The sequence below is a fragment of the Liolophura sinensis genome, chromosome 10 (assembly GCF_032854445.1).
Source record: "Liolophura sinensis isolate JHLJ2023 chromosome 10, CUHK_Ljap_v2, whole genome shotgun sequence".
In the NCBI taxonomy this organism is placed as follows: domain Eukaryota; kingdom Metazoa; phylum Mollusca; class Polyplacophora; order Chitonida; family Chitonidae; genus Liolophura; species Liolophura sinensis.
The window spans coordinates 28,479,321-28,493,010 of record NC_088304.1 but is presented as its reverse complement, the minus strand read 5'-3'; the positions used below and the strand labels follow the sequence as shown (position 1 = coordinate 28,493,010).

Below are 13,690 nucleotides of genomic sequence, written 5' to 3'. Positions count from 1 at the left end.
ATTGAATTTGTTCACCGCTTTGGATATATGAAGTATTTTGAGTGGTTTTGACGTGGAACATGTAAAACCGGTCTCAACTGCACATTTGTCGATCTTATAAAGACAAAGCTGCAGCTGACGCTTGATGTTGTACATGTTTTTAGCACGATAGCACATAAACATACAAACAACACATTGTGCCAGATGCCAACTGTTTGGCCTAAGCTATTCATGTTAATGCTAATCAGTGCTGGTGAAAGTATACTGCCCTGGGGTACACCCATTTCCTGCTCATGAGAGTTAGAAAGAGTGGACCCCACCCGTACCTTTAATTCATATAAAAATGTAGATATACATAATGGTAAGCGGACTGTAAGACCCAGATTTAATAGGTGTTTTAAGGCTCCATAATTCCCAGCCGTGTTGTAGAACTTTTCAAGGTCGAAAAGTAGTGAAAACATATGTTCATTATTAATAAAGGCGTCACAAATAAATGTTCCAAATCCAGCATACGATGTAAACGACACGACCGGCCAGGTCGAAACTACTGGAATAAACAACCACACAACTGAACGGCTGCATACACCAAGATTAGCTTGTGGACTAAGGCTACCCGTGGTCTGATTCCTTTTTGCAGCGCTTTAATGTAACTGCATGTTACATGGGATGACGAAACAGCATTGTGACAATTTCTAGACCACCCCATCTAAAAAATTCCATTTAACACCACTGCTTTTTTCTTTTTTTTAACTTTATTGTGCTTAAGCCATGATGTTAAGGGACGGGTGAATTGCTAGTATTTATGCAGTTACATGAACAGTTACAATAAAACTCTGACTGAGACAACTGACAAGAGAACGTATTTCATCCATTATGTCTGACCAGTTGCCAGCTATCACATTGTCGTCGCGGCTCTGCTTTTACTCTCTATGGTGTACGTCTTTAATTATATTAAATGAAAACAGCACACAAACGATAACACATTACTAAAAGAAAGAAATCAAAAATTGAACAAAAAACAGTGAGTAATGTTTAACAGAACAGAACATAAATTATGTTAAAACATTCAGTAGCCCAGAACCACGTACCTGATCCTGTAGGTTTATATCATCGCTCTTCTTTACCAGTTGACGTGGAAGATCCATGCTACCACGTGACGCTGCCCTGTGTAAAGCTGTTTGTCTTTTCTGTGTAAACACAATCAGGAAGTAGTAAAACTGTACTTACAAAGGCAGACATGAATAGACCCTAAAAACTGAGCTTGTTTTACTTCTCCAGAACCTGAATGATGTTTGCATTATAGTTATGTGTCCAGTACACACAAGCATCGAGGCAAAGCGCCTGTCGTTGCGCTCTGCCACAACCTTAAACAGATATATGCTGATTTTTATAATAATACATATTCAGAAAGTCTTGCCGCACAGCAGTTGGAAACTCTGTGTTATGTGTGAAAGTCGAACACGTACATAATGGCAGAAGTCAAATCCTTTTATCGTGAGTTCTATATTTTGACGATGTCAATGCCCAAGATTAGAAAGATTTGGGCTTTTAGGTGTTCCAGGTTAAAGAATGTCTTCCACTTGCAGTTTTTGCATTTCCCAGTTTTAATCACATAACTTCCGAGTGGTAGTTTGAGTTGCCCATTGAGCAGCGGAAATCATAAGCTCAGAGATTTCCCAAATAAAAATGCGCTTAAGTGTTTAACTTTGGAAATTAGCATTTCACAGCTCAGCATCTTTGGGCTGCCCAAAACTTCAGCAGAAAAAGCCTTCTCTCCACACACTCAAAAGTGCAACAGGCCGAGTATGCGAATTTATTCATTCTTCCATGAGTTTGATAAATCCAATTGGAATATACCTATTAGAGGAAAGCCGTTGAATATTTGCCAGTATACACAACCTTTCAATTGGTATGTAAAGAACTGCACATGTACCCAAACTGTGCATTGGGCTACTGTTCAGATGTTTTTGTAGAGTTCGTCTCGACTAATAATTGTTTTTAGCCCACATGATGAGATCCTGTTTCACTATATCCAAACGACAAAACCGAAATACGGCGATTGAGCAACTTTGAGCTGTACACTGTCGAGAGCACATATGGCTGGGTATAAAATCCTTCCATCTTATGCTGTGAATCCACGCCTTCCCCAAAGCCAAATACTTGGTAATTTTTTAAAAAAGGCTAACTCCAGGGCTCTTCCACGACGTGCTTTTACAAATGTATGCAGAGCAGCAAACCATTTCGTGGAGAATTTCGACGTGCTTGTTGTCATTCTTGTACCTTTTTTAACACAGAACTAAATGGCGGAACTCTGACCGCTGGCGCTGGTAAAAGTCGGGCGTGTAAGACTTACAATTAATTCAACGGAGACTAACGTGTGCTGGCGGAAAATATGCATAAAACCAGCCTCTTAATTATCTAGTGAGTTAGGTGCCATATTACCCGGAATATTTCACCCTTTTTCAATACTGTTACACTGATTTAACAACATATATAGGGGTATATATCTAACTATGAAAAAAATAATCAACGTGAACAGTAGTTCTTTAATAATGAGTTTCCAGAAAGTCTTGCACCACACCAGCTGGAAACTCTGTTCAGATCGTCTACAGATACGTGGTAAACAGTGGTAGAATGCACTCGATTAACCCAAATGGGCCGAGAAGAATCTAGTGCCGTGTTTATGTACACGAAAATAAGCCTTGTGTAAGCATTGCTAAAACATCGAAGATAACCACTTACTGTATTCTGTACGTTGACGTTGGCACCCTGCTCCAGCAAAATACCAACAAAACACTCGTTACCCGCCTCATGTAAAGGTGTATTCCCATCCTGTTGTGTATGATATAAATGACCGAAATCAGTACACAGCAAATTATTGAAAGGCTCCTGCTAGCCTCGTAGAGGTCATACCTCACTGTGAAGTAAAATTGAATGAATGATTTCGGCTTAATGCCAAATTGGCAATTTTTCCGCCATATTATGTCGAGAACAAGAGGCGTTCATTGGTTTCGAGATGATAATGAAAACATCAAAAATAAAACAAACATGTTTAAAAGCAGACAAGAAAAATCAAGACAGTTAAAACTCAAAAACCACGAGATTTTTAAAATAGTTTTTCACATATTGTATATCCATATATCTTTCCATCCATATGTATATTAATAATAATGAGTACACATAATATTTTATGCTACAGGCCAATGGCCCTCAAGAATTTTATCACAGCATTTCTTGCAATGCTTTCAGACAAATGACACATAGAGTTGACCATGAGGAGTCTTTGCCCAATATAGCATCGCATCCAGCACACCGTAGGACAGTGCCCCTATCCACAATAGAATTCTCGTTAAAACTACGTAGTCTCTTCCAGACATATTACGTGTATCCGAATTGTAGCCAATGACAGGGTGAATAGCGTGCAGTTTATTACGTACATTCACCCCGCCCAAGCCGACAAATTTTTAAGAATGTTCGACCAAAAATCAATATTAGATATTGTTATTTTCCATATAGGTTTATTTGAGGAAGACTTTGCCTTTCTGTCTAGGACTGTGTTTCCATGGATACCAATATGACTCGCTATCCAACAGAATATTATATCCATACCTCTTTTAATTAGTTTGGTATGTAAGGCTAAACGTTTTAATTTTTTGTGCTGTATTTCCAAAAAGGGAGGAGAGTGAATCAGTGAATACCATTGCTTTCTTGATTTGCCTGACCTCAGCAGAGAAGATTGAAGAATATGGAAGACAAAGAAAAGAGACACGCTGTTCTAAGACAGCCGCAGAGGCAACCCTGTATCCATCCTTTCACCCATCAGTATATAAAAATTCATAATCCGGATAATTAGCGTTTATAATTAGCAAAATGTTAATAAATTGTGACAGGATTTGTATTGGACTTATTGTGTTAGATGAAACATTAATTTGGGTTCTGGAAAAAGCCAGGGAGCAGACTTAAAGTTACAAGTTATTCCTGCAAAAACTAGTGTGTCAATGTTATCCCATCAAACGCTTCACTCCAGGTTTAAACATATTGACAAATATGATTGTGTCTCATTCCGATTAGCCCACGATTAGGTGCCATATCTTCATCGTGTTGAATTTGTTCGCCGCTTTGTGAAGTATATAAACTATTTGGAGGTTTTTTTAAGTGGAAAATGTAAAAACGTTCTTAGCTCCACATTTGTCGATCTTATAAGGACAAAGCTGCAGCTGACGCTCGATTTTTATTCATATTTTTTGCACTATAGCACATGACAAAATCATAAACATACAAAGAACCCACTGTGCCAGATGCCAAAGTTTTGGGTTAAGTTATTTATTTTAATGCTATTAAGTGTTGGTGATAATACACCGCCCTGGGGTACACCCATTTCCAGCTCATGAGAGTTAGAAAGAGTGGGCCCCCACCCGTACCTTTAATTCACGGTCAGGTAAATATCCAGATATATATAATGGTATGCCAATTCTAAGACCCAGATCTGATAGACCTTTTAAGGTTCTATAATGCCGATAATAAATTCTGATTGTCGTTGACCTTTTTAAGGTCGAAAAATATTGAGATCATATGTTCATTAGTCATAAAAAAATCACATATAAAGGTTTCGAATCGAACATAGTCATGTAAACGACACAACTGGCCAGGTCGAAACTACTGGAATAAACAACCACACAACTGAACGGCTGCAGACACCAAGATTTATCTGCTGCACCTAGGCTACCCTTGTCTGATCCTTTTGCAGTGCTTTAATGCAATTGTATGTTAAATGGGATGGCGAAACAGCATTGGGAGATTTCTACACCACCACGTCTAAGAATATGCAGTTAACTTTACTGCATATTTACTTCATTCTTCTTAAGCCATGGTGCTAAGGGGCGTGTAATTTCTAGTATTTATGCAGTTACATGAACAGTTACAATAAAACTCTGACTGAGGTAACTGACAAGAGAACGTATTTCATAGGTTACGTCTGACCAGTTGCCAGCTATGACATTGTCGTCGCGGCTCTGCTTTTACTCTCTGTCCTGTACGTCGTTTATTACATTAAATGAAAATAGCACACAAACTATAACACAATACCAAAAGAAAGAGGGAAAGCTGAAAAAAGAGAGTGAGTGGTGGTTAAAAAAACGTTTGAATTTCTGTTTTCTTTAGTGTTGTGATTGGGTTAAAACATTTGGTTGTGCAAAAAAGCAGAACATAAATAGTTTTAAAACATTCCGTAGTCCACAAACACGTACCTGATCCTGTGCGTTTATATCAGCGCTCTTCTCTACCAGTAGGCTTAGAAGATCCATGGTACCACGTGACGCTGCCAGGTGTAAGGCTGTTCGTCCTCTCTGTGTAAACACAATCATTAATTGATAAAACTTTACTTACAAAGACAAACATGAATAGACCTTAAAAACTCAACTTGTTTCACATTTCCACAACTTGCATGATATTTACATTATAGTTATGTGTCCATTACACAGAAGCGTCAAGGCAAAGCGCCTGTCGTCACGCACTGCCTTCTTTCTGTCAGCAAAACTGATACTGCGCAATGTAGGCTTCATAATCTCGCTTGCCTTACAGTACATATGAAAGTCATTAGAATGTACTCTTTTCATAGCCAATGGAATTGCGATATGCATAAATCCGCCAGAGGATTTCATCCAATCACTCTTGTAAGTCGTCTCTTATGAGTGGGCATTTTCCTGTTCTGACGCAAATGCATTATACAACTGCAGTAAGCAGTGCTTTGAATAGTAACGCGCTTTTAACAAAACGAACAGGCAAGGTTTCCTATGCTGTTGTTGTGCCAGTACTTTCCATCATCTTTTGATATTTTGCCTCAAACTGACCATTCCAACGATAGACTTTTAACACTCGATGTGCATGAGCCTCGAACTTTCACGTCTACTGTGAAAAGAATTTATTCTGTAAACACCGGATAATTATCATTACAGCCAGTTTCCAGTGTCGTCTTGTTTTGAACTCCTGTCAGTGATAAAAACTGCGGTGCCTGTTGGTAAAGTGCAGGCTCATTCGACCAGGAATCCTGCATATTTTTGAAGAAAAGTTCAAGGCTTTGAAGAGTTAATATGCTTCATAAAATCACGGTAGATGTTGAACATCGACAGGGTGATTCAATGAAGATGGTAAGAGGCCATACTACAGAGATTTTAAGGCCTTATTTCTTATAACTTGTAGTAAATTTAATGCGCAGCACCCTGTACGGTGTAGAACAGTAACCGACACAAGTGTAGAACCGCGTATGAACTTATCCCAGATAATGAGATAGTGGTATTAAATGATGGTTCTGTGACTCGCTTAGATGGGTATTCGTGGAAGTTTTCATCATCTGATCTCACACTATCAGGCAATAGACTAGACCCTTTGTGCACATGGTCAGTAGATTATCAGTCTCCGTGCAGACATGACAATTATCCGAGTTCCATTGAATATTTCATATAAAACAGCACACGTTCCCCAATTTCACAGTCTGCGGGATATTTAAATATTGTAGTAGCTGTGTATCCATGTGTTATGTGAACAACTTCGGTTAGCTTCTCAATTTAGCTTGCCACTGTTTACATATGCTGAGTTCAGGGCCCGCTGTCTGCCTCTGCCTTAGAATGATCCAGAATACGCTCAGCTCGGGGCCTGCAACTTTACAACAAGTCTATATAACACCTATGGAAGCGGGTCAAAGGAGGAGAAAGGAGAATTATTGAGACTTTTGGATGCTTTCACTGTGTGTTACTTTAGTAGGCCTTTTGTGCTGAATTTTGGTGTCTTTATAGCCTCTGGCTTTGTTATATCATATCTCCACCGAGCACTTGTTTCAGTCTGAACTTGTATATTTAATTTTGTGCTCTTGTGTACACAGTGCATGTTAGTACACGGACTCTGTCTGTGGAATGTTGTGTATATTTCGTCATACACTCAGTTTTACTGTGGATTTTCCCTCTTGTGAATATTGCCTCTGTGCATTTGTGCCTGTGTGGTTTTCAGCATTGTGGGGTATATGCGTCCATTTGGACTTGACACCGTTGTACATGTAAGCACTTTAGTAGTTGTATAAGTCTTGTCATCTGTTCTTGTTAAACCTAATAAATTGTTGAAAAATAAAATCTGCTTGTTTTGGTTACTTTTTTGTGCGGCTAAACTGTCGTGTATTTCGAACATGCCATCTGTTTATAATATAGACAGTTTTGGGTCGTAACAAACTGGGGGCCTGTCCGGGAATTCATTTGAATTGGAATTGAAAGGATTTTGTGTAAGTTGTGTCATTTTTCTAGTCTTTAACTTTGTAGTACATTTTGCCAGCAGATTTTATTCATCATGTCGGATTTTAAGCCCTACGAGTTTATGGAAGCGTCAGATTAGGACATTTTTTGATGTGTTAAACAAGCTTGCATTTCGTTTGCTTTAAGTCTACGTCCATGCATCTTTATATATCAAACGCCTCAGCCTTACGCAAGCAAGATATGCAGCTTTCAGCTATCTGCCTAAATGTTTGGTAGAAATAGTGCATTTGATGCGTACAGGCCTGAGAGCGATGATTTCACTATAATAAGACTGATGGAGTTAGAAATGAAGGAAAAGGAAAATGAAAGATTGTTTAAAGAAAAGGAAAATGAAAGATTGTTTAAAGAAAGGAAAATTGAAAGGTTGTTTAAAGACTGGGAAAATGAAAGAGTGTTCGAATTGGAGAAATTGAGACTTCAGAGCGAAATCGAAGCCAGGGAACTAGAAGGAGATAGGTCTGGGTTACGTTTTTCTGATATGCCTCCAAAATTTGACGTCGCTAGAAACATATGACTGGTGCCACAATTTCGTGTGACTGATGTAGATAAATATTTTCTACAGTTTGAGAAGATTGCTCAAAATTTGGAGTGGCCTAAAAAGTTTTAGGCTACTCTTTTACAGAGTGTGTTAGCTGGTAAAGCTATGGATATATACACAGAGTTATCAACAGAACAGTCTGCAGATTATGATTTTGTGAAAGATGTTATCTTAAAAAGATATGAGCTTGTGCCAGAGGCCTATCGGCAAAAATTTTGAAATTTTGAAAAAAGAAATCAGACTTACATTGAATTTGCTAGGCAGAAGGAACAATTGTTTGAGCGATGGTGTTCTGCTAAAAGTGTATATAAAGATTATGAAAAGTTAAAACAGATCATTCTGATTGAAGACTTTAAAAGGTGTATTAACGATGATGTCAGAACTTTCATTGAGGACAAAGAGGCTGATACATTAGAAGCAGCAGTCACTATGGCCGATACTTACACGATTACACATAAGTTCTCATTTCAGAATACCCGTCTACATTTACAAAGCCTCAACCCTTTTTTCCAGCAGCTCATTTAACTCAAATCAGGCCCACCGAAACAGACTCAGAATTTTGACAAATCAGGTCAGCAAAGAAGACCTGTTAATTCGAACACTACTCAACGAAGGTCTGACTAACATTTTCTGATAGACAGTTTAGCAGGGTTACATGTAATTTTTGTAGGAAGCCAGGCCATGTCATATCAAATTATTATGCTTTAAAGAGAAGGCAAGCCTACTGGTTTGTGTGTTACTGCTAAAAAGTCTGATATAGTGAACAATGTTGATGCATTTGATTATGTTAAGACTCCACCAGTAGATTGTACACAGAATTCACAGGATAATGTTATGAAAGTTTTCGAGCCATTTATTTGTGAGGGTAAAGTCTCATTTAAAGTGACAGGTCTTGTGATACAAAGATCAGGGTATTAAGAGATACTGGAGCTTCTCAGTTTTTATTGTTACAAGATGTTTTGCCATTTTCTGATAAGTCATGTTCTAGATCAAATGTATTAATTAGAGGTGTAAGCTCTGCTGAATTTGAATCTGTGCCTCTTCACAAAGCTTACTTGTCATCAGATATTATTTCGGGTCCTGTTACTGTCGGCATTAGGCCTACTTTGCCTTTTAAAGGAATTCATCTACTTGGTAATGATCTTGCTGGTGACAAAGTAATGGTTAACCCTATTGTGACTGATAAACCTTGTTTAAATCAAACTGTTGATCCTGTTGAGAAAGAAATTCCAGATTTGTATCCCTCTTGTGCTGTAACGAGCTCTATGTCAGACAAACTTTCTGATGACGGCAAAAACACAGTAACGGACTTACAAGATACCTTTCTTACACAAATGTTTACTCAAGGTGACTGCATTGATAATGATAAATCAGACCAATGTAGACCTAGTGACATGTCACATGTTTCTAAACATCAGCTTGTAACTGAACAGCATAAAGACCCAGACATTTCATGTTTGTTTGACAGAGCTCTCGATGATTGTGTTATTTCATCTGAATCTGTGTGTTATTATGTCAAGTCTGATATACTTATGCGTGAATGGAGACCACCTGATGTATCTGTTTATGATGACTGGGCTGTTAAACATTAGGTTGTTGTACCTAAGGCATACCGAACTGAAATTTTACGTATGGCACATGAAATGCCATTAGCTGGTCACTTGGGCGTTAACAAGACCTACTACAGGATACTGAACCACTTCCATTGGCCAGGATTAAAGGGAGATGTAACCCAGTTTTGTAAATCATGTCATATATGCCAGGTAGTGGGTAAGCCTAATCAGACTATTCCTAAGGCACCATTACAGCCTGTACCAGCTTTTCAAGAGCCATTCAGCAGAACATTGATTGATTGTGTAGGCCCTCTACCTAAGACGAAGTCTGGGAATCAGTATGTGTTAACTATTATGTGTACAGCAACCAGATTTCCCGAGGTTGTTCCTTTAAGGAATATAAACACCAAGGCTGTTGTCAAAGCTTTAACAAAGTTTTTTACTCTGTTTGGTTTACCCAAATCCATACAGTCTGATCAAGGTTCAGACTTTATGTCTGGTATTTTTCAGCAAGTTATGTACAATAAACAATACAAGTCTTCTGCCTACCACCCAGAAAGTCAAAGCGCAATTGAAAGATTTCACCAAACATTAAAGAACATCATTAAGACTTATTGTTATGACACAGAGAAAGACTGGGATGAAGATATTCCATTTCTTGTGTTTGCTGTCCAAGAGTTAGTACAAGAATCATTGGGTTTCAGTCCATTTGATTTAGTATTTGAACATACTGTTAGGGGACCATTGTTAATTTAGAAGGAACAGTTTCTCAATGATGACACAAGTCATGTAAATCTTTTGGATTATGTATCTGATTTTCGTGCTAAACTTGTCAGAATAACAACTCATGTCATTTTTCACGATGTTGATGTTGGTGATGCCTCACCTATTAAACAGCACCCTTACAGGTTAAACCCAGTGAAGGCTAAGTACCTCTCTAATGAGATTAAGTAACTGTTAGACAATGACTTAATCGAGCCTAGTCAAAGTAACTGGAGTTCACCATGTATTTTGGTACCCAAGCCTAATGGTACATATAGAATGTGTACGGATTACAGGAAAGTCAACGCTGTCACTAAATCAGACAGTTATCCAATACCTCGCATTGATGACTGTACTGACGCCGTTGGTCAGGCGAAACATGTATCAAAGTTCGATCTGTTAAAGGGGTTTTGGCAGGTTCCTCTTACTCCTAGGGCTCGTGAAATTTCAGCCTTTGCTACGCCCGATGGACTCTTTCAATACAAGGTAATGCCATTTGGAATGAGGAATAGCCAAGCTACGTATCAACGCCTGATGAATGAGGTCACTTCCGGTTTGGACGGGTGTCGTGTCTACACAGACGACGTCATTATCTTCACCGACCCTTGGGAACAGCATATTTCTAGAATACGCCAGTTGTTTGAGAGACTTAGACAGGCTAAACTTACCGTCAATCTTGTGTTATGTGCACGACTGCCGTCAGTTTCTAAAAATAGCTTGCCACTGTTTACATATGCTAAGTTTAGGGAGTGCTGTCTGCCTCTACCTTAGAATATTCCAGAAAGCGCGCAGTTCGGTGCCTGTCTGCTTACATCAAGTGTTCAGGAATTTTCTTATTCTGGACAATTCCACCAGGCTATATAAGACCTACGAGAGAGGGGAGAGAACAGAGAACGGAGAAAGGAGAATTATTGAGAGCTTGGATGCTTTTCCTGTGTATTACTTTAGTAGGCCATTTGTGCTGAGTTTTGGTGTCTCTATAGCCTCTGGCTTTGTTATATCCTATCTCCACCGAGCACTTGTTCAGTCTGAACTTGTATGTTTAATTTGTGCTCTTGTATACACAGTGCTTATTAGTACACGGACCCTGTCTGTGGAATTTTGTGCATTTCGTCATACACTCAGTTATACTGTGGATTTTCCCTCTTGTGAATTTGCCTCTGAGCATTTATGCCTGTGTGGTATATATATTGTGGAATATATGCGTCCGTTTGGACTTGACACCGTAAGTACTTTAGTATTTGTATAGATACTGCTATCCTTTCTTGTTCAACTTAAGTACTTTAGTATTTGTATAAGTCTTATTATCTGTTCTTGTTAAGCTAATAAATTGTTGTAAAATAAAATCTGCTGGTTTTTGGTTACTTTTTTGTGTGACTAAACTGTCGTGTATTTCGAACAAGCCATCTGTTTATAATACAGGCAGTTTGGGTCGTAACACTTGTAAAACCTGAACTTTGTTTTGCCACTATCACATATCTGCGTCATGTTGTCGGCCAAGGTCAAGTTTAAAAGTTCGCCTGTGTTGTCAGCACCTAATTTTGAGAAAACTTTTAAATTAGCAGTTAATGCAAGTGATGTTGCTGTAGGTGCTGTTTTGCTTCAGGAAGACAATCTTGGTGTTGATCATCCAGTTTGTTTCTTTTCCCGTAAACTTAACAAGTTTCAGAGAAGTGATTCAACAGTTGAAAAAGAATGTTTGTCTATTATTTTAGCTCTGCAACACTTTGAAGTTTATGTAACAGCTTCAAGACAACCTGTGATTGTAAATCCTGATCACAATCCACTTGTGTTTCTACAGAAAGTTAAGGGAAAGAATCAGAGATTGTTACGGTGGAGTTTATTGTTCCAAGAATACAATCTGGAAATCAAACATGTTAAGGGAAAGGATAATGTTATTGCAGATTGCTTGTCTCGTGTATAAGTTGTGTATAAAATGTTCAATTGCATGTGGTTTTACAAGATTGTATATATTATTCTTTAACATATATTGTAAGTAGAAAAAAAGTTAGGAAAACTTTTTTCTTAAAGGGTGCGTTTGTTATGCGAACAACTTCCGTTAGCTTCTCAGTTTAGCTTGCCACTGTTTCCATATGCTGATTTAATGGCCTGCTGTCTGCCTCTGCCTTTTAATGCTCCAGAATACGCTCAGTTCGGGCCTGTTTGTTTACAACAAGTGTTCAAGAATTTCTTATTCTGGAAAATTCCACCAATCTATATAAAACCTATGGAAGCGGGTCAAAAGAGGAGAAGGGAGAATTATTGAGAGTTTTGGATGCTTTCTCTGTGTGTTACTTTAGAAAGCCTTTTGTGCTGAATTTTGGTGTCTTTATAGCCTCTGGCTTTGTTATATCATATCTCCACCGAGCACTTGTTTCAGTCTGAACTGGTATATTTAATTTGTGCTCTTGTGTACATAGTGCTTATTAGTACACGGACTTTGTCTGTGGAATGTTGTGTATATTTTGTCATACACTCAGTTTTACTGTGGATTTTCCTCTTGTGAATATTGCCTCTGTGCATTTGTGCCTGTGTGGTTTTCAGCATTGTGGAGTATATGCGTTCATTTCGACATGACACCGTTGTAAATGTAAGTACTTCAGTAGTTGTATAAGTCTTGTCATCTGTTCTTGTTAAACCTAATAAATTGTTGAAAAATAAAATTTACTGGTTTTGGTTACTCTTTTGTGCGGCTAAACTGTCGTGTCTTTCGAACAAGCCATCTGTTTATAATACAGACAGTTTGGGTCGTAACACCATACCACAGAGAGATCAAGACAAATCGTCTTCCGTTACATGCTGTTACGAACCTTGAACAGATATATGGCTATTCTTAAACGGCTAGTCTGATTTACCTACTCACTCCACTTCCCTCCCATCTACCACCACCACCAAAAAAAGAAACAAACAAACAAAAAAAAAAACGATAGAATTACTACCCTAGCCGATCTCCAGCCCGACGCCTGGTAGGGCTCAGCAGAAGACGTCGTAGATGTAAAACCAAAGTTTAGCTGGCTTAAATAACCTGAGATTTCGTATCAGAACTAGGTTTTTCTTAAGATGCATTCCATCTACACAGAGGCAAATGTACTGGCGTATCAATTTGAGCCCAGAGTGGGCGACGTTGAAGTTTCCATTTGTGAAACTGACATGCCTGGCCAGATTTCAGATTTCAAGTTTTTAATTTCATCTGCGTCCAGAAACATAAAAAGACAATTTTTATCAATATCTGAGTTTCGTCATGTTTGGCTAATCCCACTTGTGGCGTTAATCCTAATCTTTTGTCCGCCCATTCCACTTATGCCTACATTCTGTTTCGACTTTTCTACTCTAGAATTTTTCAAATCCTAGGTATAAGAGTATTTAACCGTAATCCTCGGCATTCCAATGGATGACGACGTCTGCGTTCGAGATTTACTATCCATCAGTTTTCAGTTCAGTTAATAGTATTTTTAAGTGCTGGATGCAGGCACCGTTGTTGGAAATTCTGTCGGAACTTTGTACTCTGCAGTGTGGAGAGCAAATCTGGCTGTTTTGGTGGGTAGAAAATCCTTCCTTCT

General features: G+C 38.4%; 1 protein-coding gene across 1 annotated transcript in view; it reads right to left on the bottom strand.

Annotated features, from left to right (window-relative positions):
- LOC135477073 (ankyrin repeat, PH and SEC7 domain containing protein secG-like) overlaps positions 1–13,690 on the bottom strand; it is a 41,203-nt gene that overhangs the window by 8,700 nt on the left and 18,813 nt on the right. The window contains exons 9-11 of the mRNA XM_064757227.1: positions 5,226–5,324; positions 2,722–2,811; positions 1,068–1,166 (exon numbers count right to left, since the gene is read on the bottom strand). Coding sequence (XP_064613297.1) covers positions 1,068–1,166; positions 2,722–2,811; positions 5,226–5,324 — 288 coding nt within the window. The remainder of the gene's footprint in view (positions 1–1,067; positions 1,167–2,721; positions 2,812–5,225; positions 5,325–13,690) is intronic.